Source organism: Elephantulus edwardii, unplaced genomic scaffold, assembly GCF_000299155.1.
Source record: "Elephantulus edwardii isolate Elephantulus edwardi_28Jun2011 unplaced genomic scaffold, EleEdw1.0 scaffold00256, whole genome shotgun sequence".
Lineage (NCBI taxonomy): Eukaryota > Metazoa > Chordata > Mammalia > Macroscelidea > Macroscelididae > Elephantulus > Elephantulus edwardii.
Genome location: NW_006400006.1, coordinates 1,447,863 through 1,466,249, shown reverse-complemented (window position 1 = coordinate 1,466,249; position 18,387 = coordinate 1,447,863). Strand labels below are relative to the sequence as shown.

At 37.4% G+C, this 18,387-nt stretch overlaps 2 protein-coding genes across 5 annotated transcripts in view; one reads left to right on the top strand and one right to left on the bottom strand.

The window, feature by feature from the left end:
• The window catches only part of CCT8 (chaperonin containing TCP1, subunit 8 (theta)), an 18,096-nt gene extending 16,128 nt beyond the window's left edge, over positions 1-1,968 (top strand). For 2 of the 3 annotated variants that reach the window (XM_006899409.1, XM_006899410.1), the window contains exon 15: positions 1,743-1,961. In XM_006899409.1, coding sequence (XP_006899471.1) covers positions 1,743-1,820 — 78 coding nt within the window. In that variant the 3' untranslated portion in view covers positions 1,821-1,961. Of the gene's footprint in view, positions 1-1,742 lie in introns of all 3 variants that reach the window. The other variant, XM_006899411.1, reaches the window with a different exon arrangement.
• Positions 1,969-3,666: 1,698 nt separating this feature from the next.
• USP16 (ubiquitin specific peptidase 16) overlaps positions 3,667-18,387 on the bottom strand; it is a 32,714-nt gene continuing 17,993 nt past the window's right edge. Inside the window, exons 11-17 of one of the 2 annotated variants that reach the window (XM_006899407.1) lie at positions 18,291-18,347; positions 17,022-17,195; positions 10,445-11,108; positions 9,871-9,965; positions 8,798-8,884; positions 4,082-4,235; positions 3,667-3,984 (exon numbers count right to left, since the gene is read on the bottom strand). In XM_006899407.1, the coding sequence (XP_006899469.1) occupies positions 3,860-3,984; positions 4,082-4,235; positions 8,798-8,884; positions 9,871-9,965; positions 10,445-11,108; positions 17,022-17,195; positions 18,291-18,347 (1,356 nt within the window). In that variant the 3' untranslated portion in view covers positions 3,667-3,859. The remainder of the gene's footprint in view (positions 3,985-4,081; positions 4,236-8,797; positions 8,885-9,870; positions 9,966-10,444; positions 11,109-17,021; positions 17,196-18,290; positions 18,348-18,387) is intronic. The other variant, XM_006899408.1, reaches the window with a different exon arrangement.

Here is an 18,387-nt window from a genome sequence, read left to right as displayed (position 1 = left end):
GAGGCAATGCGATTGGCACAGGATAGAGCAGGGTTTAGGGCTGTTGTACATAGGGTCGCTATGAGTCGCAAACGACTCGACGGCACATAACCACATTGGGATTTTTTTAAGGGAATAGGCCGTTTTTATAGAGAAATGTTTTTGGAGTCTTTAAAGAAAATAAAAGCCTAAGAAACATTAAGTATGGCAGAGAAAAGAGGACCATAATTAGTCACCAGTAGCTCAATTGAATGAACTATGAGGTAAGCAGAAATTCTAATAGTTGAAGTTCCTTAATAGAGAAACTTTGAATGTCAGTTATCCAAGCAAGGCATGTCTGAATTTATGGTTTAAAGTACCAGAATTGTTTTCTGTTCGTTTTATAAAAGGGAAGTTTTGATAGGTAATCTTAAGATACTAGCCAATTTTGGGACTACAGTGAATTTATTACTTTAAAAGCTTACTGTACTTAGTTTTGTAATAGATAGATTAATCTTATCTTTTCTTAAAATGTCCTTAAATCATCAGCATCATAGTTATCTGAGTACTTGTTAAAAATCCTCAGACTCACTGTATCACAACTCTAGAGTGAAGCATAGCAGTCTTAGTAATCCTACAGGTGATTATGGTACTCACCAAAGCTTACAAGCTACTCAACTTTTAAATTCAAGGTATATTTATGCGCTAAAATTTATTTACTATCTTTACTTCAGTCTGAACTTGTACTCCCTCTCGAAAAAATTCAGGTTTAGAGTTTTAATTTTTAGTTACTATCTAATTGTTACCATCTAAGAATGCTTTTAAGAGTATTGAGTATTGACAGTGGTAGTTATGTTTTACTTTTCATGTTCCTCAAAATATGCAACCATGTGAGATTAAAGATACCTGTCATACGTATTTGAAAAGCCATGAATTTTTATAAAGGTGGAGATTTAGAATTATTAGAGGGCTAGAGAAGTTCAGTGACAACAAATTAGCTTCTACCAAATTTGAGCCCAAAGCTCCCATATCATAGCTTTAAAGGAAAGGGGGGGGGGATCTTAAAATGCTGTAGTGGCATTTTTTTTAAAAAAAATTAGCTTACAAAAAATAGATGCTTGGACTTTTATGAACACCTGTCATTGAGTGTCACTCATGTGCTAATAAATGTTAAACTTAGTATATGTCTATTTACATATCAACTGCTTTTAGATTATAATGGCAAAACTGGCAGGTGGACCTAGAGCTCCTAAACAAGAAAAATGGGATAAAGATGATTGGCAAGATGTTCATTTATAAATAAATCAGGTGCCAAATTGATTTCTAGAAGTGATGCATGCAAGCATTTTCACATTGCACGTACTGATGTATTGGCATGCTTGTTTAGGAATGCCCTTCACTAATGTGTATGGATTTTGTTGCTATTACCCAAGTAATGGGGTTTTTTTAAGCAAAACAAGTGATAAAGGCAAGCATAGCTAGTGAAAGATGGGCCAGGTAAAGGAGTTCAAGTGAAAAAAGGGGAAGAGGAGGAAAGGACCCTTGGAGAGATGGGTTAAGACCAGACTTTACAGCAAGCTGTCCGCAGAAAAGGAGAGTAAACAATTTCATTTCTAACAAAACTACTAAACTTTCTATTAGTGTTTCATATTCAGCATATAATAGATTGCTTATGTTGGAATATTTCTTACTCTTAAATTCTACTAATAAAATGTATTAAGTGTAAATTTTCCTCCCTCTTGTCAAAGTTGAGTTTATAACCAAACTTTTATCTCGTTTTCTAGATCATCATGGCAAAACCAGCTGGTGGGCCGAAGCCTCCAAGTGGCAAGAAAGACTGGGACGATGACCAAAATGATTAACTGATTTAATTATCGTGTAGGTGAAGCTTGTTTGCAGTAGTATTCTAGGAATTTCCTAATGTTTTCTCATTTTCCTTAAGTTAAGTGCTTTGTGTTTATATCCATTACCAGGTGATACGTAATAAACACGTTGTTACTATCTAAGCCTCATTGTCTGATGACCACGACCACTCTTTATTATATGCATAAAAACATACATGTCTGTTACATAACTAATTAATTGCTGCTGAGTTCATTCTAATGCACAGCTGACTCTTCATTAGGTTTTCTGGTGCTATAAATCTTAACAAGACAACACAGCCCATCTTTCCCTTTGAGTTGTAGATTCGAACTATGCCTCCAGAGCTCCACTATTTCATATAAATAGTTATCTTTGGATGGTTTGAGAACATGGGATTAAACACTTAACGGGCCCTTTACAGAAAATTTGCCTGCTTCTGGATTAGATTTCCAGCATTCTACACAGCCTCTGGCGATACCAAGACTGGTACATACGATATTACAGTAGCAGTGAGTGATCTATTGAATGGCAGACTTAAAATACAAATAGTCTAGGAGCAGATTGTAGGTAAAGTGTGATTAACAGGAAGATACCAAAAGATATCCCTGTGATATATACAATTGAAAATATTTGATACTTGGAATGACTGATAAAAGTAGAGCCTGTATTTTCTGAAGATCAGTCTGGATTGAAAACGCAAAGAAAATTGTAAATTGTCAAATTATACTTTTGTAATCTTTAAAAGAAATTTTTGAGGTAAATATGGCTGGCTGGGTTTTGGAGTAACTCAAAAAAGGTGTTAAAAAGATGCTTATCTTGTGCTCGCTTTGGTAGCAAATATACTAAAATTGGAACGATAGAGATTAGCATGGCCCTGTGTAAGAATGACAAATTCGTGAAGCGTTCCATGTCTCTTAGGACGAAACATATGGCCTCTGCTGTCCTGTTGATTTCTTAGGAGACTGCCCATCTTTATCCCTTGGCCCTTGGAGCAGCTGGTGAATTCTATGTGACCTTTTGGTTAGCAGCCTGCACTACCATGAGGTAGTTGAGTGCCATCAAGTTTAAACCAATCCAGAGCAGGTTTTCAGAGGCAGTTAATCACACAAGAGCATACTGTCCTTTTTCCCATGAAGCAGCTGGTGGATTCAAAGTGCATGGTAATTCCTTAAAACTAAGCCACCAGAGTTCCTTTCAGGACTTCCCTAGCTAGTAAGGGTGAATTAGGATAACAAATCTAAATAAAGAACATGACAAGAAGTTTAGATCTGATTAGTGTCCTTAGTCTCTGAGTTACATGTAGCTTAAAAAACAGTAAAAACACTTCACAAGAAAAATGGTTTTCTCTGATGGCACAGTCCAGAGGCAGCTGCAGCTAACCCAAATCGCCAGCCTGTCCGCAAAAGATGGGCAGGTTCCTCCCATTCCACTTTACAGCCTTGGAAGCAAACACAAGGGTCAGCTGGGAGTTGGTTCTGGTAATGAGTTCACAACACTGTCTCAGGAGTAGTGCCAGCTCAGCTTGTCTCAAGACTTTATATCTTTGCTCAGTGCTACTGCACAGGATAAGTTAGGCCTGTAACGCTAGTTTATGCATATTGCATGGCAGAAGGGCTAAGTACATGTTAATTACCTATCTGCCAAAAACCATGTCTCTGCCTGCAAAATTAATAGAGTGGTATATACAAAGTTTTGTTACCTAGCTTAAGGGTTTTTGTTTTTGTTTGTTTGTTTTTAGAAAAACCCATTAACTAGTAAGGTAAGCCAGTACAATGTAAAATCTAATAAAACGAGGGGTAAGTGAGTTTATTAATGTGTTTCAACCCACTTCCAACAAAACAAAGGCAAGATTGCCTTTCCAGAAACTGGTAAAAACCGCTATGATAATACAAAACCATTGTAAATGTTTATATATTTTTCCCTTCCATATTTAAATAAACATGTTTTCTTCTGACATGTTCTTAGTTTTAAGTAAGCATAATGAAGAGTTAGTCTTCATTTTTTATAAAATGTGTTTCTGGAGAACACTTGAGGATTATTACAGTATCCTCTCATAAAATAGAAGGTATGCTTGGGAGTTGAGTACTTTAGTTGTTGGCACAGCTTGCACATGTGTGTCGCTGATGTGAAACCACTGCCCTTTCGTTGATTCCATTTCAGAATCTGTCAAGAGAAAACGTGAGATTAAATACACATGGTAATATCCAAGCAGCTTGTTTTGCCTTTGTCATAATGTCTGAATTTTCCAAGATAATCTTACCTTGTGGGATATCACCATGGAGAACAAGATTAGAGAGCTGACTATTTGTATTTCTTGCCTTGGCATAGGCAGTATAATGTCCAGACCTCATTGTGCCACTGTGTTCAACAACTCCATATAAGGAATACAATACTCTTGTATTTTCTTCAACATTCTTTAAAAAATGAATAGAATTCAAAAAAGTTAGTTTGGTCCCAGTTACACATATTTGCTGGCAACACAATTTTAAACTACTTTGAAGTCTTTTTCTCATCCATATACTCAGTAGTAGTTCATGTAGGTTTTTATTAGAAGTTGTCAACCACCATTCTGCTGGAAGAACCATAAGTCTGTCATTCTAATTCCTATTTTCTAGTTCAAATATTGAATAACTGAAGTTTTCCATAGTTTGTTTCGAAATGTTGGGATCTAATTCTTAAGTACAGCAATAAAATACTCCTATCATCCTGGTCCCTGTCAAAATGGAAAACTTAAAAGGTAGCATTTAGGTTTTACCAAAATAGCCCTTTCCTTTTCAAATGCTCCTTAGAGTCTTTCTCCTACAGACATCAAGAGTTGTGTACTGTCTTACAGGAAACATCCCACAACTGACACTCTAGCAGGTTTTCAGAGGCCATAAACTGCACAGGAGGAAACTGGCTATCTTTCTCCTGCAGGAATGGCTGGTGGATTTGATTCACGTGCCTTGGATTTAGCAGTGCAATTCCTTTCCACTACACCACAGACATCAAGAAATGCCACATGGTGGGAAAAAAGTAAGCCATTTTTGGAGCTCTTCAAGACCACTTCCTGACATCTATTCTATTTAAGGTTTCTTGTTGGAAACCCATCTGAATGAGACTCATGACCCTTGGATTTTTCTGTGTCTGCATCCAAAATCACTTAACCTGAGGCTTTGCCAGCCCAGACCTTGTCATCTCCCTAAGATACTGAAGATAATTTTCATTTCCCATTAATGAAACTCATAATGCTGCTGTTTCAAATCAAAAGCTAGGACAATATTCTAGACTTGGTCATCACTTGGAACTCTGACCTCAAAAAGAATGTCCAATGCATACCCATGTTTATCGCAGCTTTGTTCACAATAGCAAGGAGTTGGAAAAAACCTAAGTGCCCATCAACAAACGAATGGATAGAGAAGCTGTGGTATATACACACAATGGAATACTACACTGCATTGAAAACCAAGGAACTCCTGCAATACTATTCAACATGGGTGACCCTGGAGGACATTATATACTGAGTGAAATATTTCAGTCACACAGGGACAAATACTGCATGGTGCCACTGTCATAAAACAGAACTGTCATCGGGTTTGGGGGGAGGCTGAGAAAGATGGGATAAATGATGTATAATGCACTGAAACAGATGAAGGAGAAAACTGTTTAAAAGGGATATATGATTAGGTATTACTGTCATGACAGGAGTCCAGAATGAAAACTGCATAGTGGAGTAGACCTGGAGGGAGGGACTGTAAAACAAAGAATTTTTTTCTTTAATTTTCAAAGAGAAGAGTGTACTTGGGCGGGGGGAGGAGAGGAATAGGAAGAAAGTGCAACAATGAATAAATGGAAATCTAAAGTCTCAAAATTTTCATTAAAATTAATAAAATTTAAAAAAAAATAATGTCCAGTCTAGGTCTATAATTTTTCCATCCTTCTAACTAATCTCACGTAACCTTTTTGCCTTCAGAAGAGCTGCCAAACAACAACATTGATACTTAGAACACTTAATTTTACTCTCCCTTTATTCTCTGCCCTTACTCTCTATAGTTGACCTCCCTCCCACTTCAGGAACACTGAGACATTACCTACACAATTACAAGTTGTCCATTCTCAGGAAGTCAAGATAGCTTCTCCCTTCTTTTCAAAGATGAAATTCCAAAGTAGTGTCCTCTAGGGCTTTTGCTAAATCAATCTCTTCTATTCCTCCAACATACAGTTTCTCCTCTTGACCCACTATTACATACACATTTCCCATATATTTAAGGGCGAAAAACACCACCACCATAAATCCATCTTTTTTTTTTTTTTTAAATCCATCATTTTGATCCTCTTTCAAAGAGACATTATGAATTTGAATCAACTCAACAGCATTGTTTGGTTTGGATCTGAAACTCTAATGTATTCAAAACCAAATTCATTTTACTTGTTTGATGACTCAATGTGCTCTTACTCTTGTATTTTCTATCTCTGTGTTGTTTTTGATTGCAGTCAGGTCAAGCACAACTATGAACAAAAGGCCTAATGCTTTTACATAACTATTATTGTTTCTCCAAGTTTATAGTTTCCAGAGGTTTTAGGAAGAGGATGCCACTCCTGCTTCCCAACCTGTTTTATATCTGGGAGCTCCACCAAACACTGTCCACATTGGGAAGCCTTTCTGGTATTTGATGTCCCAATGGCATAAGGCTAAAAGTCCCAGCAACCCAGGTTACTTCATACTGCACATTGACAAGAAGTGATGTACAAAGTGGAAGAGTGTTCCTCCAGATATAACAACACTAGTTTCACTTAGCAGTGGTTAAGTGTCATCAAGTCGAATACAACTGAGTAAGTCTTGCATAAAAGATCTAAACTCTGTCCTGTTCTATAACTACCATCATATCTGTACATTTAAAGAGTTTAAAGAGTTTTTAGTTTCCAGTGGCATTTAGTTTTAGGAAGTGGATGTCACTCCTGCTTCACACCATAAATCAATCTGGAAGCTCATCCAAACCCTACATAATGGGTAAACATGGTATTTGACAAGACTATGGAACAGTGTGCATCATCACATCATCATATTGTTCAGCAAATAGACAAAAGATTGCATTCGATGAATATTCATTCGAAAATTTAATAAATTTGTTCTCTTTGTTTCAGGTAGGCCTCACCTTCCAGAGCTCAACAGTCATTAAATCCGATAAATTTTACCTCTAGGGTCTCCTCTCCATCCCTCTTCTACAGGCCTGAGTTTAAGCCCTCATTTGTGGCCTGAGTGAATCCAGTAGCCTACTCTAGCTCCAATAGCTGGTTTCCTACTCCCATGTTTCATCCTAAAACCTAGTCTCTCTACTTCAATGAGTTGCTCATGTACAGATCAGACCATGTCACACCAATGCTTTAAACCTTTCAGTGGCTCTCCCAATAAAGCCCAAGCATCTCACCATTAAGAGCCCTCCAAAACCTCATTCTGATGTCACTGTCTTAATTTCCCCAACAGTCTTGATTCTGTGTGCCATAAATTCTGTTAGATGCCATTGAGGTTTTTTCCAACTCACAGACACTCCTTTTGACAGCACAGAACTGCCCCACAGGGTTTTGTAGTGTTCTTTATGGCAAGTAATAAGGAACTGCATTGCAAACCCAAAGGTATGTAGTTTGAATCCACCAGCTGCTCTAGAGAAGGATGAGCAATCTCTTCCCGTGCAAATTTACTACCTCTGAAAACTGGCCAGAGAGTCGGTTCCACAGTGCACGACAAAAACTCTTTAGGAGAGCAAATCACCAGTTCATTTTCACACAGAGCCACTCATACTCATTACCCTCAAGTTGGAACTGATCTAGTTGATTTTCCAGCAGGTTTTCAGGAGGCTAGAAATTACCTAAGACAACACTGCATCTTTCTACCACCTGCTTTGGTTAGGAACATAGACCCCGAAGCACTTCCTCACCAGAACTCTCTCCAGAGCCACTACTGTTATTATTGATGCCACTGAGACAACTCATCGCGACCCTATGAACAATAGGTCTTTGTCCTGTCCTGCGCCAGCCTCAATATTCAGAGCACACTTGAGCCCATTGCTGCAGTCACTATGTCAATCATCTTGTTGAGTGTCTTCCCCTCCTCTTCCCCTCTTTCATTGACCCTCCACCTTTCTGAGTATAATGTTCCCTTCCAAGGAATAGCCTCTCCGAGCAACATGCCCAAAGCTTCTAGGGAGATTCAAACAACCAGCCTTTAGGTTGACAGGTGAGTACTTAACCATTGCACCACAAGGACTCCTTCTATAAGTTCTCTCGAAAACACCAAATCCACTCCTGTCAAGTCAATTCCAACTCAGAGCAACCCTCTGTCATGTCTCTGAGGCTGTAAACCTTAATGGGAGGAGACTGCCCATCTTTCTCCCAAGGAGCAGCTTTGAGATTCAAGCTGCCAGACACACAGCCTTTTGGTTGGCAATGCCACATTCTATAAACTATACCACCAGAACAACTCTACGAGCTTTAGAACCACTTAGAACAGTTCCTAGCACATGCCACGCTATTTTACGCTGCTATGCCTTTGCTCCTATTACTGTTACTGCCTAGGCAAATGACCCATTTTTGACTCATCATATTACCTCTTAGTCTTCCCCTTAATACTACCTCAGGTAGATCCACAATACAGAGATGTTCTTGCATCACCAATATGATTTACGCACATATCACTACCACTCTGTGTATACCAGTCCTAACATTTACCATAATATACTGGAATTATCCATTTATGTCTACACTTCTTTACTTTATGCCTCTGGACATAAACAATGCTTGCCACAGTAATCAGGGTTCAGAATGTCTGCTGAACTAGCAACCTAATGTTCAAAACCATTCATCATGAACCTTGATAACTAAAAAGATACACTCTATTCACTAATTTTCATCAGATTTCTATTTATGTGAGCTGCTATTAAGATATGTGGTAAGCTGATTTTTTAAAAGGATTTTCTAAATAAAATGTGATTTCACCTACCTTACATTTAAGGGTACAAAAAGGAGCCAAATCTAAGATTTCCGGAAATTTGATGTGTTTATTAATTTTGCGAAGGTTAAAACCAGCCTTTTAAAAAAAAAAAAAAGTAACAAATTGAGTTACAAAATAGTTGAACACACCAACTGTATTGTTTCTCCACTGCTACAATGTCAACAATGAGTATTAGTCCAATCTTCTAAAGAGGTTCTTTCTCCTAAAATGAGTTTGTTTTTGCTAACTGCAGACAGGCATACATACACATGTGCAATCTCACACCTATATATTACAAAAACTCCCATGGAAGTTTTGGCCAATCCAAGGTAGAATTCTGAGTGATTAAAAAGAAGCGATAAAAGACTAGTTTTCAGTAAAGCATACAATTTTAATTTTGTTCTCTATCTAAATTTGATGACTTTTAAAGACAGACTCAAATTAGTCAAGCCCATAAGAATGAAAGGAAGACATTCTGAAAATCCTCTTTTTAATTTTTAATTGAATTTGAAAGTTGGACTGTTTACCGAAAAAAACCTTATTTAGAGGTTAGAGTCATCAGAATAATGAAACCACATTGTCTCTTATCAAAGGTCGGTAACTCTCTTGTTATTAGCATTATGAAGTAGCAGAAAATCAAATAAACTGTAATATTTTCAGATGGTGACAAATAACATGAGTGCTACAAATTGTTATGAACTAATCTCAAAACACCTGCTGGAATGTTCACAAACTAGAGGATTTAGCACAATTGAGAACTGGATTTTCTCTACTATATCAATGACGCTGTAACAGTGTAGAATATCCTAAACCTAACCAATGACAAGTTATAAAAAAATTAGTAGATTAAGCACATATTGGGGAAAACATGAAAATTAACAAAAACGAAGAAGGTCCTGAGTGCAACAAGAGAAATGTGACCACGTGACATAGACACTGCACTGATGGGGTCTTTCTCACAGTCCAGAACAGTGAGAAAATAAATTTCTACACAAGCCGTCCACTTATGATTTCTGTTATAGTAGCAGTGGCAAACTAAGGCATAGTTAAAATTTTTATTAATAGGGACAAATGAGGGGTACCTGCTGAAATCTCTTTAAGTGAAGAGTGAGGACAGGAGGAGCAAGAGAGATCAGCATCTGCTTCTCGGCATTAGTGTAAATATGTTTCCTTTCACCTAGAGAAACAAAGACATGTTAGCAACAGAAAAATCTCTTTTAGCCTTCTAAAACATTTAGATGCACTATAAAATTACTTAAGACCTCTAAATCAAGAATCAATAAACTTTTTCTGTAGAAGGCCAGATAGCACAAAAAAAATTCTTTTCCACATTTTATTTATTAAATTCAAAGTAATAACAATGAAATATAATTTTTTTAACAGAGCTTTACTAGTGAGAAGAGTGGAACTCTCTCCAGGGAATAACTTTTACTTAATCAAATTTCAAAATTACCTTCTTTTCACTCCTGTAAATGTTCATATGTAAAAACCATCTTAAGTCCACAGATTATATAAATTTTCAAAAGCAAGTGATTTACTCTATTTATAGAGGCCATTTATCGATATCATCCAGATACTGATACAATAGTAATACTCCAATGTCATTAAAAACTGTACTATGGATATTAATATTCTTTATAGAAAGATTCTACGTACCTTTCACATTTCCCTTTGGTCCATTGTACTGTCTCCGTGTGCATACTTCACAAAGCAGTTTATTGGCATCTCGAAGTTTCTCATTATGGGTGAACTGATATAAACAATGCTCGACTGACCACTCATTAGTTCTGAAAGCCTCTCTATTGGCCAGAGTACAGAAGGCAGTTTCTGGGTCTTCATTTACAACCTCATAAATCTTTGTCTCAGGAGTATGACTGTCATTCAGAATCTCTATATTTATTTCCTCAGGTTGAACAGCAGCATTCAATTTAAGGTTTTTAAAGTCATTGGAAATGTCCAGTTCTCCATCACTCTCTTCCTTCAGGTAGACACTGTTCAAATTCTTAGTGTATTCAGTAGGGGAAGATGCAAAGACCTCCAATCCATTATCCATACTGAGACTATTCACAACCACTTCCTCAATGAAGTTCTGATTGTCAGTTACAGTTTCTATCATTTTTTCCTGGCCATTCAAATCTTTTTGATTAGCACTATTTTCTTTATCAACAACTTCTTCTTGTGATATATGGTTGGATCTAGCATCCATTTCCCCTTGAAGTGATACTTCAGTATTACATTCATTATCTTCTTGATGGTCAACAGCACAAATATCATTTAAAAGAAGAACTTTTCCTTGAAATTTTTGTTGTCTTCGTTGATTCTATGTAAAGAACAGAAGACATTTTTTTAAAAAAAAGATAGAATGAGCACAGATGTATACCAAGCCTGTATAAGCAAGCATGTACACCACATCAGGTTTGTTCCTCATCAATCAAAAATATATAATGAACAATGTACTCCTAGAATTTTTATCTTAAAAGTTCTTTTATGTTCATAGATCAAATCTATTAGAGAGGACAGTTTTTTAACTTAAAGCAAAAAGGGGAAAAAGTTAGGAAGGAAGCCATATGTACAGAACAAAAAGAGATCTATCTGTACCCTTAAATTCACTTTTGTTGCCACTTGCAGTCTATTATTTTCAAGTAGAACCAAAAACACAATATTCTTCATGCTACTTTTGTGACCAATAACTTGAGTCTTAAAAGCATGTAAGCACCCATCTAAGATACAACAATGGCTCTCTCCCAATCTGGAGCAAAGAGGAAAGAATATTAAAGACTCAAGGAAGCAATTGGTACAGAGAGCTAATGGAGCAAATAAGCTAGTCTTAGTCTTCACTAGCATGAGATCAAAGAACCAAATGGTATATGGTGACCACTATCAACTTGCTCTGAATGAGACCACGCTAGAAAGGCTTGGACAGAGGTGACGGGAATATAGACAAAACATTCAAAACCATATTAAAGACCAGATTATTGGTCTGTTAGAGACTGGCTGGAACCCCCAAGATTATGGACTTTGGTCACCTTTCAGATCCACCCCTCACAGAATAAAAAGCAATAAGCCTATAGAGTAAACAATAACAGTCTTGAAAATAATCAACTATATGAGATTAAAAGGACAATATTTAACCAAACATTAAGTTTAGAAGACAGAAAGGGCAAGTACAAAGTAAAAATCCAATTGTGGAACCTAGTAAAAATAGTGTGAAGAATGCTGTAACATTGAGGGGACTGAAATTAAAGTTACAAAATTAAATGTATATAAATTACTAAATTGGAAACTAATGTTCTGCAAACTTCTACCTAAATCACAAAGTGTTTCTGTGTTTTGTTTTGTTTTTTTAAAAAAGTTCTTGTTGCTAAATGTCTAGTAACGCAGATGGTTTAACACTGTGGGTTGCTCCTAAAAACATGGACTTTATGAGGCTAATTTATACTACCAAAAGGCTGAAGAACAGCATACGGGATACAAACAGAAGAAAATAGGGAAAAGGATATGAATGAACATCACAAAATAAAATAAAATGGCTCTTAAATGTAAAAATGTTTACTTTCTTCAGAACAAATGCAAAATAAAAGTATAAAGAGATATTTTCCATGTATTTGACTGTCAAAAATCCAAAAGTCTGATAACGTACTATGTAGTGTGCTTTCAAGAACAGAGAGAAAAAAAACCTGTCAAATGTTTGTAATTAGAATATATATTGGTACAACCTCCATAAAGGACAATTTGATAATAATGCTAAATCCACCAGCTGCTCTGTGGGATAAAGATGGGCAGTCTCCTCCCATGCAATTTATTGGCTCTGAAAACCCACCAGGTGGTCAGCTATGAACTGGTTCTCACTCAATGCTACACAACAGCAACAACAAATCATCAAGTTGATTCTGCCTCATGGTGACTCAACATAAGATTTTGAGGTTCTAAATTATTACAGGGTGGAAAAGTGCCATCTTTATCCCTCAGAGCACCTGGTGGGTTCAAACCACTGACCCTTCCAATAGCAGTGTAACATGTAAGGCACTGTGCACAGGACAGCTCACTACCAGCAAAAAAGAAGAGGCTGAGAACTGAAGCACATGCTTTGGGACCAAAGATTCCTGTGTTTACACCGGGCCTACAAAAAATACTAGCAGCTGCAGCGACAACTAGAGACCCAATATGAGACAGAGCTGACCTGGACCTCCAGCCCCCTGAAGCCAGAGCCATGAGCAAGCTCCCTGTAAAGCTAGCGGGGAGATGTCACAGTTCTAACACCGCCTAAAGCCACACAGCTAAAGGGCCTAGAAGCATGCTTCAGAGCAGCTGTGACTAAGAATTTGTATTCTGTTGTCAACATGAGTTGTAACCTGTTAACTTCCCTAATAAACTCAATAATCGGAAGAGGGGGAGAGTGCGGGGGGGGCGGGGGGGGGGAGGGTGAAGACTATTCCACCAGAACTCTTAATGCAGCAATTGCTGCTGTGTACCATCAAATCAGATCTGACCGATGGCTGGTCCTCCAGTGGTTTTCAGAGGCAGTAAATCACACTCATCTTTTTCTCATGGAGCAGCTGGTGGATTCAAACCACACGCCTTCGGTATTGCAATGCACCTTCTTACCACTACGCCACCAGAGCTCCCTAATGCAGCAATAGCTGTCAAAATCAGAAATTTATCAAAATTTATCCTACAGATGGCCTCTGAGTGGGGTTCTTTGTTCCTGGTACATATGACTATTACAGAAAAAAGGCTGGAAACACATCTATAGAAAAATAATAAATAAATGAAGGTTGATGTATAAAATTAAAAAGTTCCCAGGAGATTAAGTACAGTGACTTACGATCAGCTGTTAGCAGTTTAAATTTACCTAGCAGCAACACAGAGGGCCTGGAAATCTCATTTAATAAAGATTACAAGCAAGAAAACCCTACAGAGCAGTTGTACCCTATCTCTATAATACACGGGGTCATCAAGAATAAGAAATAACTAGACAGCAATGGGCTTGGCAGTTTTTAGTTGATAAAATAAATATTATGCAGTTACTTGGAGGGAAAACTAATGAACAGTACTGTATCTTGATATGGGAAAATCTCCAAGTATCTAACTAGCTATAAAACAAAAACTAAAATCCAGAAACTCGCTGGCAGTGAGTCAGAACCAACTCATAGCTGACCGTCCAAGGGGTTGCCACAGCTATAGATCCTGTATGAGGAGAACACCCATCTTTCTCTCATGGAGCTGCTGGGGGATTCAAACCACCAAGAAAAATAGCAGCCTTTGGGTTAGAAGCACCGTTCCATCTGGGTTATCCCACTAGAGCTCATAGTATGAGTATTTGTTAATAATAATTTTTAAAAAAATCTCTCTACATAAATACATATGAAAGTGATTACCCATGGCAAGAAATACTGCAAATATAAAGGGGTAAGAAGGTAACTTTTCCTGTATGTTCTTGTTGTTGTCATGTACTGCTGAGTTGCCTGTGACTCATAGTGACCCTATGTACAACAACCCTAAATCCTGCTCCATCCTGTGCCAATCTCAGTCTCCAACACACCCACTCTGATTACCCAGTCACTGAATCAATCCACCTCATAGAGGGTCTCCCTCTCCTGCGCTGTCCCTCCACCCTTCAAAGCATGACGTCCCTCTCCAAGGACCGACGGTCCCTCCTTGCAACATGTCCAAAGTATGTCAGATGAAGCTTCAGAATCCTTGCCTCCAAAGAGCAGCCTGGCTTTACCCTGTCCAGGCTGAATGTGTTTGTTCTCCTAGCAGTCCATGGTATATTCAATATTCTTCTTCAATAACACAGCTCAAAGGCAAGAATTCTTTCTATCCTCCCTAGTCATTGTCTAGCTCTCTGACGCATAGTAAGTGACTGCAAAGACCATGGTCTGTATCTGGTGCACCTTAGTCTCCAGAGTGACACAACTGCTCTTCAGCACTTTGGAGAGGTCCATAACAGCAGATTTTCCCATCGCAATGCACCTTTTAATGTCCTGTCTTCTGGTGCCAAGAGTGCTGACTGTGGAGTCAAGCAAACTAAAGCTGTTAACAACCTCAATGTCTTCACCATTCATCCTGATGCTGCCAATTGGTCCAGTGGTGAGAATTTTTGTCTTCTTGACATTGAGCCTCAATTCTTATTAAAGGCTGGAGTCTTTGACCTTCTGCAGCAAGCACTTCAAGTCCTCCTCAGTTTCAGCAAGCATAATCAATGAAACACAGATAGACATTGCTCTGGTAATTCCTGCTTTCAGCCAAGATCCATTTAACATTAGCTACAATAACCCTATTACCACAACTCCTTCTAAACCTAGCCTGCACTTCTGACAGTACTCTGTTGATGTGCTGTTCCAGTCGTTTTTGGATAATCTTCAGCAGAATCTTGCTTACATGAGATAACAATGATATTGTTTGGTAAATTCCACTCTGTTGGATTTCCTTTCTTTGGGATGGGAACAAATATAGATCTCTTCCAGTCACCTGGCCAAGTGGTTGTCCTCCAGATTTCTTGACACAACGTAGTGAGCGTATCTAGGGCAACATCTGTTAGTTGAAATACGTCACTTGGTATACCATCTATTCCTGGGGCCTTATTTTTTGCCAATTCTTTCAAAGCAGCTTGAACTTCTTCCTTCATCACCATAGGCTCTTGCTCCTATGTTGTTTCATTAAATTCTTCTGTGTCCTCCAATTTCTTTCAGTATAATGACTCTGTATAATCTTTCCATCATCTCTTAATACTTGCAGGATCATTTAATATTCTGCCCAAAGCATCCGTAAGTATAGCAACTTGAGGTTTGAATTTGTTCTTCAGTTCCTTCAGCTTAAGAAATGCTAAGCGAGTTCAGCCCTTTTGATTTTCTTTTTTTCTTTTTTTTTTATTAAATTTTATTCATTTTAATGAACATTTACAGAGATTCTGGGTTTTCATTCATTCATTGTTGCACTGTTTTCTCCACCCTCATCCCCAGTTCGTTCTTCTTCCCCCCCCCACCATGTCTGTTTTATTTGTCCAATTGCCACAGTGCTTGTCAAAGCCAGTTCTGATTAATCTCCTTTGTCAGTGTGTCCCTTGCCATTCCCTATCACTCCTCCCTGAGAGAGACTTCACCCTGATTCATAAGGAAAAGGGGATGGCGTATTCTCTTAGCTACTTCCTGCTGAAAAGGGACGCTGTGGGTTTCAGGGTGAATGTCTTCTCTCACTACTCCAAAGGGCCCCCTTGGCAGTAGGAAACACATAGACTCTGGCTCCTTGCACATTTCATTGTAGTATTTTACTTCGTCTTCCTGCGCTGCCTTTTGAAATCTTCTGTTCAGCTTTTCAATATCTTGAATTCTTCCCACTGCTTTGGCTTCTCAGCACTCTAATGCAATATTCAGAGTCTCTTCTGACATCCATTTTGGTCTTTTCTTCCTCCTCTGTATTTGTAATGACCTTTTGCACTCTTCCTGGATGATATTCTTGATATCCTCTCACAACTCATCTGGTCTTCACTCATTGGTGGTTCTCTTGAGATGGTTCTGAAATTCAGGTGGGATAGACTCAAGGTCATATTTTGGTTCCCATGGATTTGACTTAATTATTCTTAGCTTCAGTTTGAACTTGCATATGAGTAGTTGGTAGTCTGTTCCACAATCAGCACCTGGCCTAGTTTTCTCAGATGATATTGAGCTTCTCCAGCAGTTCTTTCCACAGATTTAATCAATCTGATTCCTATGCATACCATCAGGTGAAATACATGTGATTTCCTGTATATTTTTACAGAGAGGGGGTGGTGTAGTCAGTAGGGAGTTACTCTGATAACTGGAAGGTCTTGCCCCTCTAGTGGTGGAAATCCACCAAAGGTGTCAATGAAGTAAAATTGGCTCTCTCCTTCCCTGTGACCTACACAGCTTCAATATCCCCATCAGTCAGTCCATCCTGACTCCATGGCAATGAGAGATTGTATTTTTAAACTTGTGAATACCAGAGTAGTGGTTTAAGAATTAAGTTTAAAAAAAAAATTAACAAAAACATTTTAGAAAAAGCTGTCATAAGTAATCTAGGCTTCAAAAAGCACAGCTTTATTTATATTTTACATCTACTCAAAATTATTATTCTGCCAAGAACACTAAATTAGCTAACTCTAAAATTGTCAAATGAAAGTAGTAGATATAAAAGGTGAAAAAACAGCTCCCAGACTGCAAAATCAATTAATTTCAATTAAAAAATTGAGGTTTTCCTCACCATCACCCACCTTGGCTTGCTTCTTGGCTTGCTTCTTGGCCTTTTTCTGTAAGTGCTTACTTGTTCCTGAAGAAATATCATTTCTATCTTTCATGTAACTGTCATTATCTTTTTCTTCCTCATTGTCTTTATCTTCATTCTCCATTGTTTTTAGATTTTTATCATTTATACTTTTCTTGTCATTCTTAAAATATGAAGAGAATATAAATAAAAAATAAACCTTTACAACTATTATTGAATGAAGATAATTTATGTTATCTGTGTATTTTTCTATTTCTACTTTACACTGAACTAGAATTAACAAAACAGCAATGAATTTGGTTTCATTTTACACTAAGTTAGATTTTCTCCAATATTTGAAATTCAATCCAAGACAAAATTTATATAATAGAAAACAATCTTCACAAACTAAGGGGGGAATAAAAGTCAGCAGCATATACTGGAAACTCCACATTCAAGAATAAGAGAATGTAATAAATTTGACTAGGTGCGTGCTTGTTTCACAACTTACACATGCACATTTCTTTTTTTTTTTTTCTTTTTTTCACATGCACATTTCTAAGTGCACTTTCTGTTTTTAAGTGGTTTTTATTTGTTCCCTGTTTTGTCTATAAATTATAGTTTTAGAGAAAGAGGGGGAAAAGCAAGTCTGGTGAGGCTTTCAACATGGTGAGGCTTTCAATAAGAGACTCTTCATTGATAAAAAGCTGAATGATGACTGCTCCAATAAAGTCGTATGTTCTCTTTTTTCACTATTACTTAAAATGCAACAAAATGATATGGCTTAAAAATTAGGAGTCCTGTTGACATAGTAGGTTAACTAAGTGCTAGCCTGATAACTGAAAGGCGAACAACATGAACCTACCAGTGGTTCCACAGGAAAAATAAAAAGTCCCTTCATTAACATTTACAGCCTCAGAAATCTGATGGGAGAGTTTTACCAAGAGTCAGAATCAACTTAATGACAGAAGCTCTGGATCTCTACTTAATATTTATGATCACTTAAATTTTGGCATGAGGCAAGTATTTCCCAATATTTAAAGCAATCAAGGTAATTATTTTTAACATTCCAAACACGCCAACCTTTCTTCCCTAAGGGGAAAGAAAAAAGATTTACCTCATTCTCAAACCATAAAAATCACTTCACCTCAAATATATTAAGAAAAATTTCTCCATAAGCTAGAAATACACAAAATTGGAAAAGATGATAGGACTTTCCCACATAAACTCTAACAAAGGAAAAGAAATTACTTAAATAAAATAAACTCAATAGTCTTACCTGATCATCTAAAACTGGGAGAGACAAATCAAGGAAAGATTCATGAACCAAGGAGACCTTAACCAACCAAAAAAGAAAACGTAAAAGGAGGGAAAAG